The sequence below is a fragment of the Oncorhynchus mykiss genome, chromosome 4, assembly GCF_013265735.2.
Source record: "Oncorhynchus mykiss isolate Arlee chromosome 4, USDA_OmykA_1.1, whole genome shotgun sequence".
Lineage (NCBI taxonomy): Eukaryota > Metazoa > Chordata > Actinopteri > Salmoniformes > Salmonidae > Oncorhynchus > Oncorhynchus mykiss.
In genome coordinates, this window is record NC_048568.1 from 33,627,084 (window position 1) to 33,648,286 (window position 21,203).

The window sequence follows — 21,203 nt, forward strand, 5'->3', positions numbered from 1 at the left end:
CCTCTGGTCTCATTTTATGCCCCCTGCCTGTGTTGGGGTGCTTCGGACTAGCTGATCCCTTCAGTGTTTAAACATTTGGATTGGTAGAAGATTCGGCCAGTGCAATTACAGATTATATGATACAGTGCCCTGGCTTGTGTGTGTGTGGCAATGCGCTGACATTTGGCTTGAAGCACGTTGGCAGTGCCTGCTGTGACTTTTAGTTCAGCTCATCACCGCTGTATGGAAGCATGTCAAAATGAATTGACAACCCAGCCTCTGGCTGCTGCTGTTCTAAGTGCTCCTCCTTGGCTCATCTGGAAGGTGCAAACTTTAATTTGTTTTAAAGGGTTAATGCACTTCCTGATTTAGCCTTGTTTTAGATTTGGTTAATTAAGAAATGAAAGCGGCCATGACTGAATTGAAACGTTTGTTTCGGGATGTGATTTGATGTGTGTTTGCAGGTGAGAAGAGTTAGCCAAATAGTTTCAACATTTAGCTTCAGCTGGCTGGTGTGCAACCTGACTTTGGATTGGCTATCTCGGGCTAGTTAGGGACCGTCAAACTATACAACGTAAATTAGACTATTTCCATCAGGGAGCAGATCAACCGACACTTTCGTGTTCATGAGTTTCTTTCGTTATTGGTGACATTAGTTCGTAGATCCAACAGTTTTGTGAGAAGACCTCTTTGAAGTCAGGATGTACGCGACAGAGTTCAGACGACTGCTGGGAAACGTGTGGATGTCAGAGCCTAAAAACCGACGCTGTCGTGTTCGTGAGTCATACCATAACCACACATTATAAGACCTCTGATTCCTTTCCTTTAGTCAGTTCTACCACCTCAACATTTCCATTTTTAAACCGGGTTAAATATCAAGTTGACATAAAGTTCTGCTTCCTTCCACAGTGGGGCACTGTCAGATGGGTGCTTCAGTCAGAAAAACGTTCACTCATCTTTTCTGTCTCAGCTAGCTAGCCAGCAGGCAGCTACCGACGTGGCTCGCCAAGCTAGCTACAGAAACTAAACCTGTCAAATACACTCGCGGGAAATAAACACTTCCTAATAACATGATTTATATTAATATCCTTAGCTTGCCCATTCACTAAATATACTGTTAAATAACTCTGACACCCAGTAGCTTAAGTATGCTAGCTTATTAGCATTAGCCAGCCCTTATGCTGAGGGAGACTGGCTAGTTTGTTACCACCACCCCTGCACAAAACCTGTGGCCAACTCTGCTGCTGCTACTGCACTTTGACTTTCTGTCTGTTCTGCCCTCTCCACCTCATTCACTGCTGCCTGCTCATGCTCAAAGTGCTTGCTTTTTTTGCCTCTCTTTTGGAGGAAGTTCCAAAAATCCTTATTTGCTCTGTGCTATGCTGCGTACCCTGGCTGAGTGACCAGCGTTTTGCTGAGTGATTACATTGACGTCTAACCGGTGCTGTAGGGTTGGGGTCAGGAGATGTGAATGGTCACCTGCATTGTGAAATCTCAACCAATCACAGCAGGCACTGTCACCCCAGGGGCATTTTGCAGTTTCTTCTGTATTGCATTGTATATTTCTGTCATAAATATTCTGTTAAACATTTGTTTTAAATGTGTGGTTATGGCATCTCATATCAGCCTGAAATTAATTTCTAAAATACATTAAAACCCAAAAAATATATATATTTATTTCATTATTTTACCATCAAAAGATTTGGGTCTGGCGCAAAAACATCCGGGGCTTAAGCCCCAGAAGCCCAGGCCTAATGACGCCACTGATCAGTCAGTTTACCATCCATTGATACTGTAGAGCGCTGCATTTCCTAGTTTACTCTATTTATAAGCAGACATTTTGTCAGGAGATCCTAGATTTTCTCGTGGTTGTCAGACTCTGCCTTGTCGTTTATTGGCTAGTTTGAAGGAGAAACGAGGAAGCATGTATTTAGTTGTCTCTTGTCAATATTCTGCTGCTTAAGTTTACTCATATCAAAAGTTGGAGTTGTAGGTACTCTCGAAATATAAAATGAGGCTCTAAACTTGTTGAGCAAATCATATTTCTGCAACGGTAGTTGGAGCTAGATTTTCAAGCTGCCAGTCTGATCAACAACATCACGTGACTCAGGATTTGACAGATCTAACACAGTTCCACCTCCGACACCGATAAAACAACCGGTATGTGGATGTTGACCATAGTTAATCTAATATAATCGTGCCCTAGCCCTTTATCAGATGGAGATTTTTCCTCTTTGCATGGATGTTATATGCTTGGATTCTGTTGTCATTCACTCAGAATCAGTCAGTTGCCATACCCACTCATTACCTTGGGCCACTAGGGGCTGGGTGTGTTTCAAATTTGTCATTAATGAAGAAAAAATAAAAATTCAATTAATTTAATTACTTTTTTCGTCAATTATTCTTCACGTTCGTTAAAAAACATTTAGCTCTGAGTAAATTGTCATACGTGATGTATTTAATTCTAATCAGGTAATAAACTCAGCAAAAAAATAAACGTCCCTTTTTCAGGACCCTGTCTTTCAAAGGTAATTCGTAAAAATCTAAACTTCACAGATCTTCATTGTAAAGGGTTTAAAACACTGTTTCCCATGCTTGTTCAAAGAACCATAAACAATTCATGAACATGCACCTGTGGAACAGTCGTTAAGACACTAACAGCTTACAGACGGTAGGCAATTAAGGTCACAGTTATGACAACTTAGGACACTAGAGAGGCCTTTCTACTGACTCTGGAAAAACACCAAAAGAAAGATGCCCAGGGTCCCTGCTCATCTGCATGAACGTGCCTTAGGCATGCTGCAAGGAGGCATGAGGACTGCAGATGTGGCCAGGGCAATAAATTGCAATGTCCGTACTGTGAGACGCCTAAGACAGCGCTACAGGGAGACAGAACGGACAGCTGATCATCCTCGCAGTGGCCGACCACGTGTAACAACACCTGCACAGGATCGGTACATCTGAACATCACACCTGCGGGACAGGTACAGGATGGCAACAACTGTCCGTTTTACATCAGGAACGCACAATCCCTCCATCAGTGCTCAGACTGTCCGCAATAGGCTGAGAGAGGCTGGACTGAGGGCTTGTAGGCCTGTTGTAAGGCAGGTCCTCACCAGACATCACTGGGTCACAAACCCACCGTCCAATTTTTCAGTTTTTGATTTGTTAAAAAAGTTTGAAATATCCAATAAATGTCGTTCCACTTCATGATTGTGTCCCACTTGTTGTTGATTCTTCACAAAAAAATACAGTTTTATATCTTTATGTTTGAAGCCTGAAATGTGGCAAAAGGTCGCAAAGTTCAAGGGGGCCGAATACTTTCGCAAGGCACTGTATATGTATTATGATTATTTAGTTATTTTAATTTATTTCACCTTTATTTAAACAGGTAGGCAAGTTGAGAACAAGTTCTCATTTACAATTGCGACCTGGCCAAGATAAAGCAAAGCAGTTCGACACATACAACGACACAGAGTTACACATGGAGTAAAACAAACATACAGTCAATAATACAGTATAAACAAGTCTATATACGATGTGAGCAAATGAGGTGAGATAAGGGAGGTAAAGGCAAAAAAGACCATGTTGGCAATGTAAATACAATATAGCAAGTAAAACACTGGAATGGTAGATTTGCAAGGGAAGAATGTGCAAAGTAGAAATACAAATAATGGGTTGCAAAGGAGCAAAATAAATAAATCATTTAAATACTGCAGGGAAAGAGGTAGTTGTTTGGGCTAAATTATAGGTGGGCTATGTACAGGTGCAGTAATCTGTGAGCTGCTCTGACAGTTGGTGCTTAAAGCTAGTGAGGGAGATAAGTGTTTCCAGTTTCAGAGATTTTTGTAGTTCGTTCCAGTCATTGGCAGCAGAGAACTGAAAGGAGAGGCGGCCAAAGAAAGAATTGGTTTTGGGGGTGACCAGAGAGATATACCTGCTGGAGCGCGTGCTACAGGTGGGTGCTGCTATGGTGACCAGCGAGCTGAGATAAGGGGGGACTTTACCTAGCAGGGTCTTGTAGATGACATGGAGCCAGTGGGTTTGGCGACGAGTATGAAGCGAGGGCCAGCCAACGGGATCGTACAGGTCGCAATGGTGGGTAGTATATGGGGCTTTGGTGACAAAACGGATTGCACTGTGATAGACTGCATCCAATTTATTGAGTAGGGTATTGGAGGCTATTTTGTAAATGACATCGCCAAAGTCGAGGATTGGTAGGATGGTCAGTTTTACAAGGGTATGTTTGGCAGCATGAGTGAAGGATGCTTTGTTGCGAAATAGGAAGCCAATTCTAGATTTAACTTTGGATTGGAGATGTTTGATATGGGTCTGGAAGGAGAGTTTACAGTCTAACCAGACACCTAAGTATTTGTAGTTGTCCATGTATTCTAAGTCAGAGCCGTCCAGAGTAGTGATGTTGGATAGGCGGGCAGGTGCAGGTAGCGATCGGTTGATGAGCATGCATTTAGTTTTACTTGTATTTAAGAGCAATTGGAGGCCACGGAAGGAGAGTTGTATGGCATTGAAGCTTGCATGGAGGGTTGTTAACACAGTGTCCAAAGAAGGGCCAGAAGTATACAGAATGGTGTCGTCTGCGTAGAGGTGGATCAGAGACTCACCAGCAGCAAGAGCGACCTCATTGATGTATACATAGAAGAGAGTCGGTCCAAGAATTGAACCCTGTGGCACCCCGAAAAGAGACTGCCAGAGGTCCGGACAGCAGAACCTCCGATTTGACACACTGAACTCTATCAGAGAAGTAGTTGGTGAACCAGGCGAGGCAATCATTTGAGAAACCAAGGCTGTCGAGTCTGCCGATGAGGATGTGGTGATTGACAGAGTCGAAAGCCTTGGCCAGATCAATGAATACGGCTGCACAGTAATGTTTCTTATCAATGGCAGTTAAGATATAATTTAGGACCTTGAGCGTGGCTGAGGTGCACCCATGACCAGCTCTGAAACCAGATTGCATAGCGGAGAAGGTATGGTGGGATTCGAAATGGTCAGTAATCTGTTTGTTGACTTGGCTTTCGAATACATTAGAAAGGCAGGGTAGGATAGATATAGGTCTGTAGCAGTTTGGGCCAAGAGTGTCCCCCCCCTTTGAAGAGGGGGATGACCGCAGCTGCTTTCCAATCTTTGGGAATCTCAGACGACACGAAAGAGAGGTTGAACAGGCTCGTAATAGTGGTGGCAACAATTTCGGCAGATAATTTTAGAAAGAAAGGGTCCAGATTGTCTAGCCCGGCTGATTTGTAGGGGTCCAGATTTTGCAGCTCTTTCAGGACATCAGCTGAACGGATTTGGGAGAAGGAGAAATGGGGAAGGCTTGGGCGAGTTGCTGTGGGGGGTGCAGTGCTGTTGACCGGGGTAGGAGTAGCCAGGTGGAAACCATGGCCAGCCGTAGAGAAATGCTTATTGAAATTCTCAATTATGGTGGATTTATCAGTGGTGACAGTGTTTCCTATCTTCAGTGCAGTGGGCAGCTGGGAGGAGGTGTTCTTATTCTCCATGGACTTTACAGTATCCCAGAACTTTTTTGAGTTTGTGTTGCAGGAAGCAAATTTCTGCTTGAAAAATTATGCCCCCATAATCATTCTATTAACTTAGGTTATCTTAAATTCACCAATGCGAAATAATAACACTTTTGGAAACTATAGTTAAGAAATGTTAATTCTGGCAGAGGCGGGATTTGAACAGGGTACCTTCGGGTTCAATCTTCCGGTTCAAATACAGGAAAGAAATGACGTTTTCGTTGCTTTTCAACTTATGGTAATAAATAATGAATAATAAACACATTATGAAGAAGAACCCTTAACCTTTCCCTTTTTATTACTTTCTCTCAAATGTTTTCCTTCTTTTCTTTCAACATTCTTTTCCCCCTTCTTCCTCCCTTCTCCCCTTAACATACTATTCGTTCCCCAGCTTCGAGTTGGCAAGGCTACACCTAATTGCTATAACCCAGGTCCCCCTTGCAAAACAGGTTTTAAACCTCAAGGGTATTTTCCTGGTTGTGTGAAGGTTTCATAAAAAAATGTGTTATGAGGATGATTAGGTTCCATGAAATGTAAAGCTCTGAAAGGATCAACCTCTAGTTGTCAGGCAGGTTCTTTTGCATTTCCCATGAAAAGGCATGATGACAGTTGTGACACACCTCGTCACAAGTCTGGTCGAAATCTAGTGCATGGAAATACATGGATGGCAAACCCTAACACTAACAAGAGGCCTCTAAATGGTAAGGAATGGTTCATTTTCTTTCTCAAAACTTTCTCAAACCTGATCTTGATTTAAAGATGTTCTATAAACTTAACATGCTCTGTTTAAATGTTTAGCGTTGTTTAGGAGAATGCAGCCATACACCTTAATGCAGTCTAACCTGTCCTCAGGATAATGTTTACTAACTTGAGTACACTGAACATGCTAGCACTGCTAATAATATATAATATATAATATAAATATATATAATATTATAATATTTCCTATTCTTAATGACTGTCATTATTCTGTGTTTGTGCAGTAAAAACTGATGGAAACCTTCAGAAAAACAGCATGACTCACCATACACTGATTATGAGTGAATTTGAGTCAGATGGAAGAGAGAAAATAGGCATTTTAACTTCATAGATTTAGCCGGTGGTAACTTTTGGAATAGACACCGGCTGAAATGCGGTTTGAACCAATCAGCATTAAGGATTAGAACCACCTGTTGTATAATATAGAAACTCATTCTGATGTCATAGTCAATTTTCACATTGTTTCTTTTTATATACACTTATAACGTCTAAAATGTAGGTGTGTTTCTTTCTTACAGGACAAACATGTCATCAACAACTTCCAACCGAACACATCATCTAACTCTGATAGCTGCTCTTGGGGTTTTGTGTTCAGTGGTACTATTTTTTGTTTACTTTCAACCAACATCTACTGTATGTCCATCTCGATTAGATGATTTGCCATTTTTGGCAAAGGGAGATGTTTCCTCACCTACCAAAAAGCCTGTGGAAAAGCCGTTTGTGTTGCTCTGGTTCTGGCCACTGGGTGTGAGATGGAATTTTGAAATCTGCAAAACCCACTTCAACATCGATAGCTGTGTTCTGACAGATGACAGATCCCTTTATGACAAAGCAGAGGGAGTGGTTGTTTTTCACAAAGGCATCAGCTGGGACCTGAAGAACCTGCCTCAGTCTCCTCGTCCACATTTTCAGAAATGGATCTGGTTTCATGTGGAATCACCAACAAATACCGCCAGAATACCAGGTCTGGAAAATCTATTTAACCTCACTTTGAGCTATAGACGAGATGCTGACATCACAGTGCGAAATGAATTGACAACCGTGAAGAATGAAAAGGACAGTGAGTTTTTGCTGCCCAGGAAGGATAAATTGGTTTGTTGGATTGTGAGCAACAACAATCCTTCAACTGGGACAGGAACCAGAGCAAAGTATTATCAAGAGTTGGTCAAACACATCAAGATACATGTTTATGGTTCTGCTTTTACAGGGAGTCGTTTGAAGTATGAGGAGTATTACTCAACCCTTGCTAGCTGTAAATTCTACCTTTCATTTGAGAATTCAATCCACAGAGACTACATCACAGAAAAGGTGAACGGACCACTTGTAGCAGGAACCATACCAGTAGTCATGGGCCCACCCAGAGAGAACTATGAACAGTTTATCCCAGCTGGTTCTTTCATTCATGTAAATGACTTTACTAATGCAAAGGCGCTGGCTGACTTCCTCCTCCAATTGGACAAGAATGATGAGATGTATATAAGTTACTTCACTTGGAGGAGGTACCTTAATGCCAAACCCCACCTCCTGACAATACAGGAAGAGTTCATTCAACCTGTTTGTTTAGCCTGTGAATACATGGCAAGAGACAAAGGATATTACAATGCTGTCCACAACCTTTATGAATGGTACTTTGGATGAGGGTTTAGCCATCATTTTGTAAGCACAGAAAATAACATTTTACCTTAGCTACATAAACGGAATACAATTTTAAAAGTGTCTTTGGATTTGGAGATATTTTGATTCAAAATCTTTATCAATTTAAAGGATGTGCATTCAAGGTTTTGGGGAAGATTAAAATAAATAAATAATTAAACGCTTTGGAAGCAACATACACTGTAAACCCTAATGTGCTGTCATTACTCAAAACTTTTAAGGAACCCATTGCACTTAAATAAAACCTTTTACTGCAGTGGGCTAAATCAGCTGGTCAGAGTTATTCTTCGTGGTCCTTAACAAATCTACTGTGAAACCAAAGTATACACCTCCCACACATGGTTATAGGCTTAAAAAAATTAGAAACCTTTACCATGTCAGATATAGAGTTCAAATGTATTACATTTTCACTTTGAATGTCAATATTACATTTTATATACATCACAGAAGACCGAACTATAACAAAACGGTTTGATATAGAAACACCAGATTTTAGTCTGTTAAAAAAAAAATATATATTTATTATTTATGAAAAATTATAACATTCCACCCATGAGGTCAACGACGGCGCTTTTGGTAATTGATTGCAGGAAAGGGTTGCTATGTCTGGATACAATTACTTAAAGTGATTTTGTAGTCATTACTCACACTGACCCTATAGGGCAGGGGTGTCAAACTCATTCCAGGGAAGTCCACGTTTTGGGGTTTTCCTTTCAATGACGACCTAGACACCCAGGTGAGAGGAGTTCCTTACTAATTAGTGACCTTAATTCATCAATCAAGTGCAAGGGTGGAGCGGAAACCCACAGATACTCTGCCCTCCATGGAATTAGTTTGACACGTGTTGTAGAGGGTCCAGATTTGAGTTGTATAATTTTATTGCCGTTTGTATGACATTTGAATAATGCCTCCAATATAATTTCCCAGTGTGCCTAGTCTTTGAATGAATTGCAGAGTTACTGTACTGGTTGTTGAATTCACTCATTTTTAGTTGTGTGGGTGGCCTTCACTGAGTGAGTTCCTAGGCAAATGTTGTCTTTATAGTTCAACACTTAATGACAAAACATTACATATCCAGTAAGGACTTATTTGAGGCCTCGTGAAATTCCAGTATCTTTACCACATTTTCAAAAAATCCTGGTTGAAGAATTTCCTGGATTCTTCCAACTGGGATTCCTGAAAAACCTGGGAAATTTACCATCATTTTGCAACCCCACCTGCAAGTCACATTATGCTGGCTTGCAAAGTGACGTATAACTCCTATTGGAATCCAGACAGAGTTAGGATATCTATTAACCATGGAAATTGGAACACCCATTTCCGTAATGAGTGCAAAAAATCTAAGGATTCATTTAGAAAAATGCATGTTTTTTATGTGTAGCATAAATGTGTCCATCAATCACTCAACGTACATGCAAAAACACTTGTTTTAGTTTTGAGTTTGTGCTTCATAAACATTTTAATAAATAAATGACTTTTCATTGACTGAGTATTTGAGTTCAAAATGCCTTGGGGTTTACAGTATACTGTACCAGTGTGTGGATTTATAATATATACAGTGCTTGACTTGGACTCATTTTGGTTGCCGGTACTTTTATATTTAGGTGCATTAGCTCCAGAATACTTTTGAGCTAATATTCTATAAGAGGAACAGAAGCTCTAGCAGCAGAACATTTGAGGTGCTGGTACTCCGCTCTGGTGAGCTCCTGCCCAAGTAAAGCACTGAATCTGCTTCTACATCTGCATTGCTTGCTGTTTGGCGTTTTAGGCTGTTTGGGGTTTTAGGCAGGGTTTCTGTACAACACTTTGTGACATCTACTGATTTTAAAAAGGGCTTTATAAATACATTTGATTTAATCTATGTCTTCCTCCCGGATCCAGCATCTTGGAAACGTTTTATATTATGGGATGTACGCATTTCACTCTCTTTAACACATAGCAAAAAGAGACAAGGGATTTTGTCCCTGGTAATGTTCTCCACTACCCTTACAAGTGGTAATTTAGTTGAGCATATTAAATTCACATTTATCACCTGAAATTGTATTTGACTTAATCAGCAAATACATTTACGTTTACATATACCACATAAATATTATGAAGCATCTGGCTGCATTTTCTTGTCTGTTTTGGTGAACTGTTTGCTAACATATATGATCTCAGCAGTAGAATGGATTAATATAATTACAATTCCTTCGTCCTCATGGCTTTGTTTTTGCTCTGACATGAGCTTTCAACTTTAAGACCTTATATAGACGTGTGCCTTTCCAAATCATGTCCCTAGGTGGACTCCAATCCAGTTGTAGAAACATCTCAAGGATGATCATTGGAATCAGGATGCACCTGGGCTAAATTTCGAGTCTCATAGTGAAGGGTCTGAATACTTATGTAAATAAGGTATTTCTGTTTTTATTACATTTGCAAAAATGTCCTAAAATCAGTTTTTGCTTCATTATGGAGCATTGTGTGTAGATTGCTGAGTAAATAGATTTTTTTGATCATTTTTAGAATAAGGCTGTAACGTAACAAAATGTGTGAAAAGTCAAGTGTTCTGAATACTTTCCAAATGCACTGTATGTACGCTGATGTTATACTCAATGTTATACACATCAGCCACCACAGCAAATGAAGTAACTGCGACCCTTAACAGAGCATCATTCAGCTTTAGAATGGGGGGCTAGTAATAAGCTAAAAAATATATAAAAAAACTAAAGGCATTGTATTTGGAACAAATAATTTGCTCAACAATAAACCTCATTTAAATCGTATACTGAATAATGTGACAATTGAGGAGACTAAACTGTAACCCTAGATTGTAAACTGACATGATCAAAACATATTGATACAATGGTTACTAAGATGGGGAGAGGTCTGTCTGTGATAAAGCGCTGCTCTTCTTTCTTGACCTTACAATCAACCAAATAAGTCCTACAGCACCTAGTTTTATCACACCTGGACTACTGCCCAGTTACACCGAGTGTACCAAACATTAGGAACACCTTCCTAATACTGCGCTGCACCCTCTTTTGGCCTCAGAACAGCCTCAATTTGTCCGGTCATGGACTCTACAAGGTGTCAAAAGCATTCCACAGGGATGCTGGCCCATGTTGACTCCAATGCCTCCCACAGTTGTGTCAAGTTGGCTGGATGTTCTTCTGGTGGTGGACCATTCTTGATATACACAGGAAACTGTTGAGTGTGAGAAACCCAGAAGCGTTGCAGTTCATGACACACTCAAACCGGGGCGTCTTGCAGCTACTACTATACCCATTCAAAGCCACTTAAATATTTAGTCTTGTTCATTCAACCTCTGAATGGCACACATACACAATCTGTGTCTCAGTTGTTTCAAGGCTTAAAAATGTATCCTTGACTCCTCCCCTACACTGGCTGACATCAATAAGTGACATCAATAAGGGATCATGGTGTTCAGCTGGTCAGTCAAGAAAAGAGCAAGTTTTCCTAATGTTTTGTACACTCAGTGCATATGGGCAGTGCTGTAAAGGACCCAAACTAACTATATCACTATTTCTGTTATTTGTGCTATTGTCAATAGTTAGTGTTTTGTTTTGTCTTTTATTGTATACAAATGTTGTTTGTCTGCCACGAGGTGGAATGTTTTTTTTGTCTTGCACTTAAATATATGAAAGAGTTCAGTAAAGGACCACTGACAGAGAACCTTTTCCTGGATGGACTGCCCAATCAGAAGTTGTTTCTCCAGTCATACCAGTACACACACACACACACACACACCACTTCCTCATCCATTGGCTTTATTTTTTAAAACTGCCCTTAACCACACATTGGTAGCTTTGTGTAGACAGACAGGCATACTCAAATCAAATCAAATGTATTTATATAGCCCTTTGTACATCAGCTGATATCTAAAAGTGCTGTACAGAAACCCAGCCTAAAACCCCAAACAGCAAGCAATGCAGGTGTAGAAGCACGGTGGCTAGGAAAAACTCCCTAGAAAGGCCAAAATCTAGGAAGAAACCTAGAGAGGAACCAGGCTATAAGGGGTGGCCAGTCGGGTGGAGATTATAACAGAACATGGCCAAGATGTTCAAAAGTTCATAAATGACCAGCATGGTCAAATATTAATAATCACAGTAGTTGTCGAGGGTGCAGCAAGTCAGCACCTCAGGAGTAAATGTCAGTTGGCTTTTCATAGCCAATCATTAAGAGTATCTCTACCACTCCTGCTGTCTCTAGAGAGTTGAAAACAGCAGGTCTGGGACAGGCAGCACGTCTGGTGAACAGGTCAGGATTCCATAGCCGCAGGCAGAACAGTTGAAACTGGAGCAGCAGCACGGCCAGGTGGACTGGGGACAGCAAGGAGTCATCATGCCAGGTAGTCCTGAGGCATGGTCCTAGGGCTCAGGTCCTCTGAGAGAAAGAGATAATTAGAGAGAGCATACTTAAATTCACACAGGACACCGGATAAGACAGGAGAAGTACTCCAGATATAACAAACCGACCCTAGCCACCCGACACATAAACTACTGCAGCATAAATACTGGAGGCTGAGACAGGAGGGGTCAGGAGACACTGTTGCCCCATCCGATGATACCCCCGGACAGGGCCAAACAGGAAGGACTTCATTGTCCTAAGCAAAGTTGTACTATTGTTACAGTAATTGAGTAGGTTCTCTGAGCACTTGCACTTTTTTTATTATAACATTTTACTTCTACTTGAGTACAATTTCATTAAAGTAACAGTACTTTTACTTGTAGTATATTTCAGAACTCTTGACACTTGTGAGTGAGTGAGGGACAGTGTGAATGGGTGAGTGAATGAATGCCAGTCAGTCAGTTCCATGGACATGTGACAAGTATTAGAGGGTTGAATTTTTTGCACATTCATAATGATGAATTAACCTTATTTACATAAGCATTCAGACCCGTTGTTATGAGACTCAAAATTGAGCTCAGGTGCATCCTGTTTCCATTAATCATTTTTTAGATGTTTCTACAACTTGATTGGAGACCACCTGTGGTAAATGCAATTGATTGGACATGAATTGTAAAGGCACGCACCTGTCTATATAAGGTTCCACAGTTGACAGTGCATGTCAGCACAAAACAAAGCCATGAGGTCAAAGGAATTGCCCGTAGAGCTCAGAGACAGGATTGTGTAGAGGGACAGATCTGGGGAAGGGTACCAAAAAATGCAGCATTGAAGGTCCACAAGAACGCAGTGGCCTTCAGTATTCTTAAATGGAAGAAGTTTGGAACCACCAAGACTCTTCCTAGAGATGGCCGCCCAGCCAAACTGAGCAATCGTGGGAGAAGGGCCTTGGTCAGGGAGGTGACCAAGAACCCGATGGTCACTCTTACAGAGCTCCAGAGTTCATCCCCTCACCTAGGTGTCTAGGTTTTCATCGAAAGGAAAAACCCAAAACCAGCAAACACTATGCCCCCTCCCTGGAATGAGTTTGACACCTCTGCCCTACATGGTCACAGTGGCTCTATCGGTGTGAGTAATGACTACAAATTAACTTTAAGTAACTGTATTCCAATATATTAGCCCTTTCCTGCATTCAATTACCAAAAGCACCGTCTTTGACCTCATGGGTGGAATGTTATTCATATTTTTCATAATTAATAAAGATTATTAAAAAAAGACAAACCAGGTGTTTCTACGTTAAGCTGTTTTGTTATAGTTTAGTCTTCTGTGATGTAATTAAAATGGAAAATTGGGATAGAACCTCAATGTAACACATTTGAACTCTATTTGACATGGTACAGGTGTCTTCTTTTTTATAAGCCCATAACCATGTGTGTGAGGTGTATAGTTTGGTTTCACAGTAGATTTGTTTAAGACTACCAAGAATAACTCTGACCAGCTGATTTAGCCCACTGCAGTAAAAGGTTTTATTTAAGTGCAATGGGTTCCTTAAAAGTTTTGAGTAATGACAGCACATTGGGGTTTACAGTGTATGCTGCTTACAAAGTGTTTAATAAAAAATTAAAAATAAACCTTATACCTTGAATTGATACCAAAATATTTTGCATCAAAATTACGTAGCTATAAGCTAAAATTAGTAGATTAGTAGATTAGTCTACTTATATTTTCTGTTCTTACAAAATTTTGGCTAAACACTCATCCAAAGTACCATTCATAAAGGTTGTGGACAACATTATAATATAATTTGTCTCTTGCCATGTATTCACAGGCTAAACAAACAGGTTGAATAAACTCTTCCTGTATTGTCAGGAGGTGGGGCTTGGCATTAAGGTACCTCCTCCAGGTGAAGTAACTTATATACATCTCATCATTCTTGTCCAATTGGAGGAGGAAGTCAGCCAGCTCCTTTGCATTAGTAAAGTAATTTACATGAATGAAAGAACCAGCTGGGATAAACTGTTCATAGTTCTCTCTGGGTGGGCCCAAGACTACTGGTACGGTTCCTGCTACAAGTGGTCCGTTCACCTTTTCTGTGATGTAGTCTCTGTGGATTGAATTCTCAAATGCAAGGTAGAACTTACAGCTAGCAAGGGTTGAGTAATACTCCTCATACTTCAAACGACTCCCTGTAAAAGCAGGACTATAAACAAACTCACTGTCCTTTTCATTCTTCACCGTTGTTAATTCATTTTGCTCTGTGATGTCAGCATCTCGTATTCAGCTCATCTTGTATTCTGGCAGTATTTGTTGGTGATTCCATAGGAGACCAGATCCATTTCTGAAAAAGTGGACGAAGAGACTGAGGCACATTCTTCATGTTCCAGCTGGTGACTTGGTGAAAAATAACTACTCCTTCTGCCAGAAAACAGCTATCGATGTTGAAATGGGTTTTCCAGAATTAAAAATTCCATCTCACACCTAATGGCCAGAACCAGAGCAACACAAACAGCTTTTCCACAGGCTTTTTTTGTCTTTTTGGTAGATGACGAAACATCTCCCTTTGCCAAAAATTGCAAATTCCAATTGAGATGGGCATTCAGTAGATGATGGTAGAAAGTAAACACAAAACCCCAAGAGCAGCTATCAGAGTTAGATGATGTGTTCGGTTGGAAGTTGTTGATGACATGTTTGTCCTGTAAGAAAGAAACACACCTACATTTCAGACGTTATAAGTATATAAAAAGGAACAGCTTAAATATTTAACGTGTTGCTTTAAGTGCTGATTATACAACATGAGGTTCTAATCCTGAATGTTGATTGGTTAAAATCGCATTCCAGCCGGTGCTAAAAATGCCTATTTACTCCGTTCCATCCGACTCAAATTCTTCTATAATCAGTGTGTATTTGTATTGAACCTTTATTTAACTAGGCAAGTCGGTTAAGAACAAATAATTATTTTACAATGACGGCCTACCCCGGCCAAATCTTCCCCTCAACTGGACGACGCTTGGCCAATTGTGCGCCGCCCTATGGGGCTCCCAATCACGGCCGGTTGTGATTCAGCCCAGGGTCGAACCAGGGGATCGAACCAGGGTCTGTAGTGACGCCGCTAGCACTGAGATGTAGTGCCTTAGACCGCTGCTCAACTTGGGATCCCAAAACTGTGCACCGTCCGGGAAACGAACCCGGGTCGAAAGAATGTGAATCTTCCATGATACCTTTACACCTGTGGAGCTGGTGTATGGTGAGTCATGCAGTTTTTCCTACACAAACACATAATAATGAGAGTCATTAACAATAGGAAAGCGTAAAGGGTATTATTAGCAGTGCTAGCATGTAAAGTGTCAAATCAAATCAAATTGTATTAGTCACATGCGCAGAATATAACAGGTGTAGTAGACCTTACAGTGAAATGCTTACTTACGAAATCCTTACGTCCTCAAGTTAGTTAACATTATCCTGAGGACAGGTTAGACTGCATAAAGGTGTATGGCTGCATTCTCCTAAACAATGCTAAACTTTTGAACAGAGCATGTTTAGTTTACAGAATGTCTTTAAATCAAGATGTTTTAAACACTTAACACTGAAATCAGTTTTGAGAATGAAAATAAACCATTCCTTACCATTAGAGGGCTCTTGTTAGGGTTTGGCATCCATGCACTAGATTTCAACCAGACTAGTGACAAGGTGTGGCACACCTGCTAAATAACCTGTCTGACAACTTGAGGATGACCCTTTCAGAACATTACATTTCCTGGAACCTAATCATCGTCATTATGTTTTTATTTAGCCTTTATACAACCAGTAAAATACCCTTGAGGTTAGAAACCTCTTTTACAAGGGGGACCTGGGTAATAGCATTAGGTGTTACCATGTAGACTTGCCATCTCAAAGCTGGGGAACAATATGGTGTTGGGGGGGGGGGTGTGGGGGATGGGGGAACAAATGTAAAAAGAGAGGAACTAATAAAAAGGGAAAAGTTGAGGGTTCTTCATAATGCAAGTGTTTATTATTCATTATTTATTATGACAAGTTAAAAAACAAACATTTTTGTATTTGTATTTTTCCTGTATTTGAACCGGAAGAGTGGATCCGAAGGTCCCCAGTTTGAATCCTGCATTGGCCAGAAATAACATTTACAAACAAAAATAATAATTTCCAAAAGTGTTATTTTCACATTGGTGAAACGTAAGACCACCTGACACAATATAACGATTATGGGAGCAAAATCATAACATATAGAAGTGTTGTTCTAATGAGGTTGGTTTATTACTGTACTATACTCCCATTACATTGTTAATCCAATTAAACTCAGCAAAAAAAGAAACGGACCTTTTTCAGGACCCTGTCTTTCAAAGGTAATTCGGAAAAATCCAAATAACTTCACAGATCTTCATTGTAAAGGGTTTAAACACTGTTTCCCATGCTTGTTCAATGAACCATAAACAAGTAATGAACATCCACCTGTGGAACAGTCATTAAGACACTAACAGCTTACAGATGGTAGACAATTAAGGTCACAGTTATGACAGCTTGGGACACTAAAGAGGCATTTCTACTGACTATGAAAAACACCAAAAGAAGGATGCCCAGTGCCTCTGCTCATCTGCATGAACGTGCCTTAGGCATGTTGCAAGGAGGTATGAGGACTGCAGATGTGGCCAGGGCAATACATTGCAGTGTTCGTACTGTGAGACGCCTAAGTCAGCGCTACAGGGAGACAGGACGGACAACTGATCGTTCTCGCAGTGGCAGACCACCATGTAAAAACACCTGCACAGGATCGGTACATCTGAATATCACACCTGCGGGACAGGTACAGGATGGCAACAACAACTGCCCGAGTTACACCAGGAATGCACAATCCCTCCATCAGTGCGCAGACCGTCCGCAATAGTCTGAGAGAGTCTGGGCTGAGGGCTTGAAGGCCTGTTGTAAGGCAGACATCACCGGCAACAATGTCGCCTATGGGCACAAACTCATCATCGCTGGACCAGACAGGACTGTCAAAAAGTGCTCTACACTGACGAGTCCCGGTTTTGTCTCACCAGGGGTGATGGTCGGATTTGCGTTTATCGTCAAAGGAATGAGCGTTACATTGAGGCCTGTACTTTGGAGCAGGATCGATTTGGAGGTGGAGTGTCCGTCATTGTCTGGGGTGGTGTGTCACAGCATCATCGGACTGAGCTTGTTGTCTTTGCAGGCAATCTCAACACTGTGCGTTACAGGGAAGACATTCTCCTCCCTCATGTGGTACCCTTCCTGCAGGCTCATCCTGACATGACCTTCCAGCATATGACAATGCCACCAGCCATACTGCTCGTTCTGTGTGTGATTTCCTGCAAGAAAGGATTGTCAGTGTTCTGCCACGGAGTATTGTAATGAGAATATAGTCCAGTAAGAAACAAACCACATTAGAACAACACTTATATCTTATGATTATGTCACCATAATCATTATATTATCTTAGGTTATCTTACATTCACCTATGTGAAGCATAATAACATTTTTAGAAACTATAGGTGTTAAGATATGTTATATCTGGCAGAGGCAGGATTTGAACAGGGTACCTTCGGGTTCAATCTTCCGGTTCAAATACAGGAAAGAAATGACGTTTTCGTTGCTTTTCAACTTATTGTAATAAATAATGAATAATAAACACATTATGAAGAAGAACCCTTAACCTTTCCCTTTTTATTACTTTCTCTCAAATGTTTTCCTTCTTTTCTTTCAACATTCTTTCCCCCTTCTTCCTCCCTTCTCCCCTTAACATACTATTTGTTCCACAGCTTCGAGTTGGCAAGGCTACATGGTAACACCTAATTGCTATAACCCAGGTCCCCTTTGCAAAACATGTAAAGCTCTGAAAGGATCAACCTCTAGTTGTCAGGCAGGTTCTTTTGCATTTCCCATGAAAAGGCATGATGACAGTTGTGCCACACCTCGTCACTAGTCTGGTTGAAATCTAGTGCATGGATTTACATGGATGGCAAACCCTAACACTAACAAGAGGCCTCTAAATGGTAAGGAATGGTTAATTTTCTTTCTCAAAACTTTCTCAAACCTGATCTTGATTTAAAGATGTTCTATAAACTTAACATGCTCTGTTTAAATGTTTAGCGTTGTTTAGGAGAATGCAGCCATACACCTTTATGCAGTCTAACCTGTCCTCAGGATAATGTTTACTAACTTGAGTACACTGAACATGCTAGCACTGCTAATAATAGCCTTTACGATTTCCTATTCTTAATGACTGTCATTATTCTGTGTTTGTGCAGTAAAAACTGATGGAAACCTTCAGAAAAACTGCATGACTCACCATACACTGATTATGAGTGAATTTGAGTCAGATGGAAGAGAGAAAATAGGCATTTTAACTTCATAGATTTAGCCGGTGGTAACTTTTGGAATAGACACCGGCTGAAATGCGGTTTGAACCAATCAGCATTAAGGATTAGAACCACCTGTTGTATAATATAGAAACTCATTCTGATGTCATAGTCAATTTTCACATTGTTCTTTTTTTATATACTTATAATGTCTAAAATGTAGGTGTGTTTCTTTCTTACAGGACAAACATGTCATCAACAACTTCCAACCGAACACATCATCTAACTCTGATAGCTGCTCTTGGGGTTTTGTGTTCAGTGGTACTATTTTTTGTTTACTTTCAACCAACATCTACTGCATGTTCATCTCGATTAGATGATTTGCCATTTTTGGCAAAGGGAGATGTTTCCTCACCTACCAAAAAGCCTGTGGAAAAGCCGTTTGTGTTGCTCTGGTTCTGGCCACTGGGTGTGAGATGGAATTTTGAAATCTGCAAAACCCATTTCAACATCGATAGCTGTGTTCTGACAGATGACAGATCCCTTTATGACAAAGCAGAGGGAGTGGTTGTTTTTCACAGAGACATCAGCTGGGACCTGAAGAACCTGCCTCAGTCTCCTCGTCCACATTTTCAGAAATGGATCTGGTTTCATGTGGAATCACCAACAAATACCGCCAGAATACCAGGTCTGGAAAATCTATTTAACCTCACTTTGAGCTATAGACGAGATGCTGACATCACAGTGCGAAATGAATTGACAACCGTGAAGACTGAAAAGGACAGTGAGTTTTTGCTGCCCAAGAAGGATAAATTGGTTTGTTGGATTGTGAGCAACAACAATCCTGCAACTGGGACAGGAACCAGAGCAAAGTACTATCAAGAGTTGGTCAAACACATCAAGATACATGCTTATGGTTCTGCTTTTACAGGGAGTCGTTTGAAGTATGAGGAGTATTACTCAACCCTTGCTAGCTGTAAATTCTACCTTGCATTTGAGAATTCCATCCACAGAGACTACATCACAGAAAAGGTGAACGGACCACTTGTAGCAGGAACCATACCAGTAGTCATGGGCCCACCCAGAGAGAACTATGAACAGTTTATCCCAGCTGGTTCTTTCATTCATGTAAATGACTTTACTAATGCAAAGGCGCTGGCTGAATTCCTCCTCCAATTGGACAAGAATGATGAGATGTATATAAGTTACTTCACTTGGAGGAGGTACCTTAATGCCAAACCCCACCTCCTGACAATGCAGGAAGAGTTCATTCAACCTGTTTGTTTAGCCTGTGAACACATGGCCAGAGACAAAGGATATTACAATGTTGTCCACAACCTTTATGAATGGTACTTTGGATGAGTGTTTAGCCACCATTTTGTAAGCACAGAAAATATAATTTTAGCTTAGCTACATAAACGGAATACAATTTTAAAAGTGTACTCGAATTTGGGGATATTTTGATTCAAAATATGTGTATCATTTCAAAGGATGGGCATTCAAAGTTTTGGGGAAGATTCTATTTTATTTTTTATTAAACACTTTGGAAGCAGAATAAACCCAAATGTGCTGTCATTATTCAAAACCTTTAAGGAACCCATTGCACTTGACCTTTTACTACAGTTGGCTAAATCAGCTGATCAGACAGCTATTCTTGGTAGTCTTAAACAAATCTACTTTAAAACCAAACTACAGTGCCTTGCGAAAGTATTCGGCCCCCTTGAACTTTGCAACCTTTTGCCACATTTCAGGCTTCAAACATAAAGGTATAAAACTGTATTTTTTTGTGAAGAATCAACAACAAGTGGGACACAATCATGAAGTGGAACGACATTTATTGGATATTTCAAACTTTTTTAACAAATCAAAAACTGAAAAATTGGGCGTGCAAAATTATTCAGCCCCTTTACTTTCAGTGCAGCAAACTTTTTTCCCATTCCTCCTTGCAAAACAGCTCAAGCTCAGTGAGGTTGGATGGAGAGCATTTGTGAACAGCAGTTTTCAGGTCTTTCCACAGATTCTCGATTGGATTCAGGTCTGGACTTTGACTTGGCCATTCTAACACCTGGATATATTTATTTTTGAACCATTCCATTGTAGATTTTGCTTTATGTTTTGGATCATTGTCTTGTTGGTGAACCAGGCGAGGCAGTCGTCAGAAAAACCAAGGCTATTGAGTCTGCCGATAAGAATACGGTGATTGACAGTAATACAGTAGAAAAAAAGAAAACAAAAAGTATATATACAGTTAGTGCAAATGAGGTAAGATAAGGGAGTTAAGGCAATAAATAGGCCATGGTGGCAAAGTAATTACAATATAGCAATTAAACACTGGAATGGTGGATGTGCAGAAGGTGAATGTGCAAGTAGAGATACTGGGGTGCAAAGGAGCAAGACAAATAAATAAATACAGTATGGGAATGAGGTAGATAGATGGGCTGTTTACAGATGGGCTATGTACGGGTGCAGTGATCTGTGAGCTGCTCTGGCAGCTGGTGCTTAAAGCAAGTGAAGGACATATGAGTCTCAAGATTCAGTGATTTTTGCAGTTCGTTCCAGTCATTGGCAGCAGAGAACTGCAAGGAAAGGCGACCAAAGG

General features: G+C 40.6%; 2 protein-coding genes and 1 pseudogene across 2 annotated transcripts; 2 read left to right on the plus strand and 1 right to left on the minus strand.

Annotated features, from left to right (window-relative positions):
- The first annotated feature begins 6,106 nt into the window (after positions 1 to 6,106).
- On the plus strand, positions 6,107 to 9,411 carry LOC110522523 (4-galactosyl-N-acetylglucosaminide 3-alpha-L-fucosyltransferase 9). Its single transcript, XM_021600970.2, has 2 exons — positions 6,107 to 6,217; positions 6,794 to 9,411. The coding sequence occupies exon 2, from the start codon at positions 6,801 to 6,803 to the stop codon at positions 7,911 to 7,913; it is 1,113 nt and encodes a 370-aa protein (XP_021456645.1). The 5' UTR covers positions 6,107 to 6,217; positions 6,794 to 6,800; the 3' UTR covers positions 7,914 to 9,411.
- Positions 9,412 to 13,191: 3,780 nt separating this feature from the next.
- LOC110522525 lies at positions 13,192 to 15,219 on the minus strand (annotated as a pseudogene).
- A 2,925-nt stretch (positions 15,220 to 18,144) lies between these two features.
- LOC110522524 (4-galactosyl-N-acetylglucosaminide 3-alpha-L-fucosyltransferase 9-like) lies at positions 18,145 to 20,349 on the plus strand. Its single transcript, XM_021600971.2, has 2 exons — positions 18,145 to 18,298; positions 18,847 to 20,349. The coding sequence occupies exon 2, from the start codon at positions 18,854 to 18,856 to the stop codon at positions 19,964 to 19,966; it is 1,113 nt and encodes a 370-aa protein (XP_021456646.2). The 5' UTR covers positions 18,145 to 18,298; positions 18,847 to 18,853; the 3' UTR covers positions 19,967 to 20,349.
- The last annotated feature ends 854 nt before the right edge of the window (positions 20,350 to 21,203 follow it).

Coding starts and splice junctions, on each gene's coding strand:
- LOC110522523 (XM_021600970.2), top strand. CDS start 6,801: ATGTCATCAACAACTTCCAACCGAACACATCATCTAACTCTGATAGCT.
- LOC110522524 (XM_021600971.2), top strand. CDS start 18,854: ATGTCATCAACAACTTCCAACCGAACACATCATCTAACTCTGATAGCT.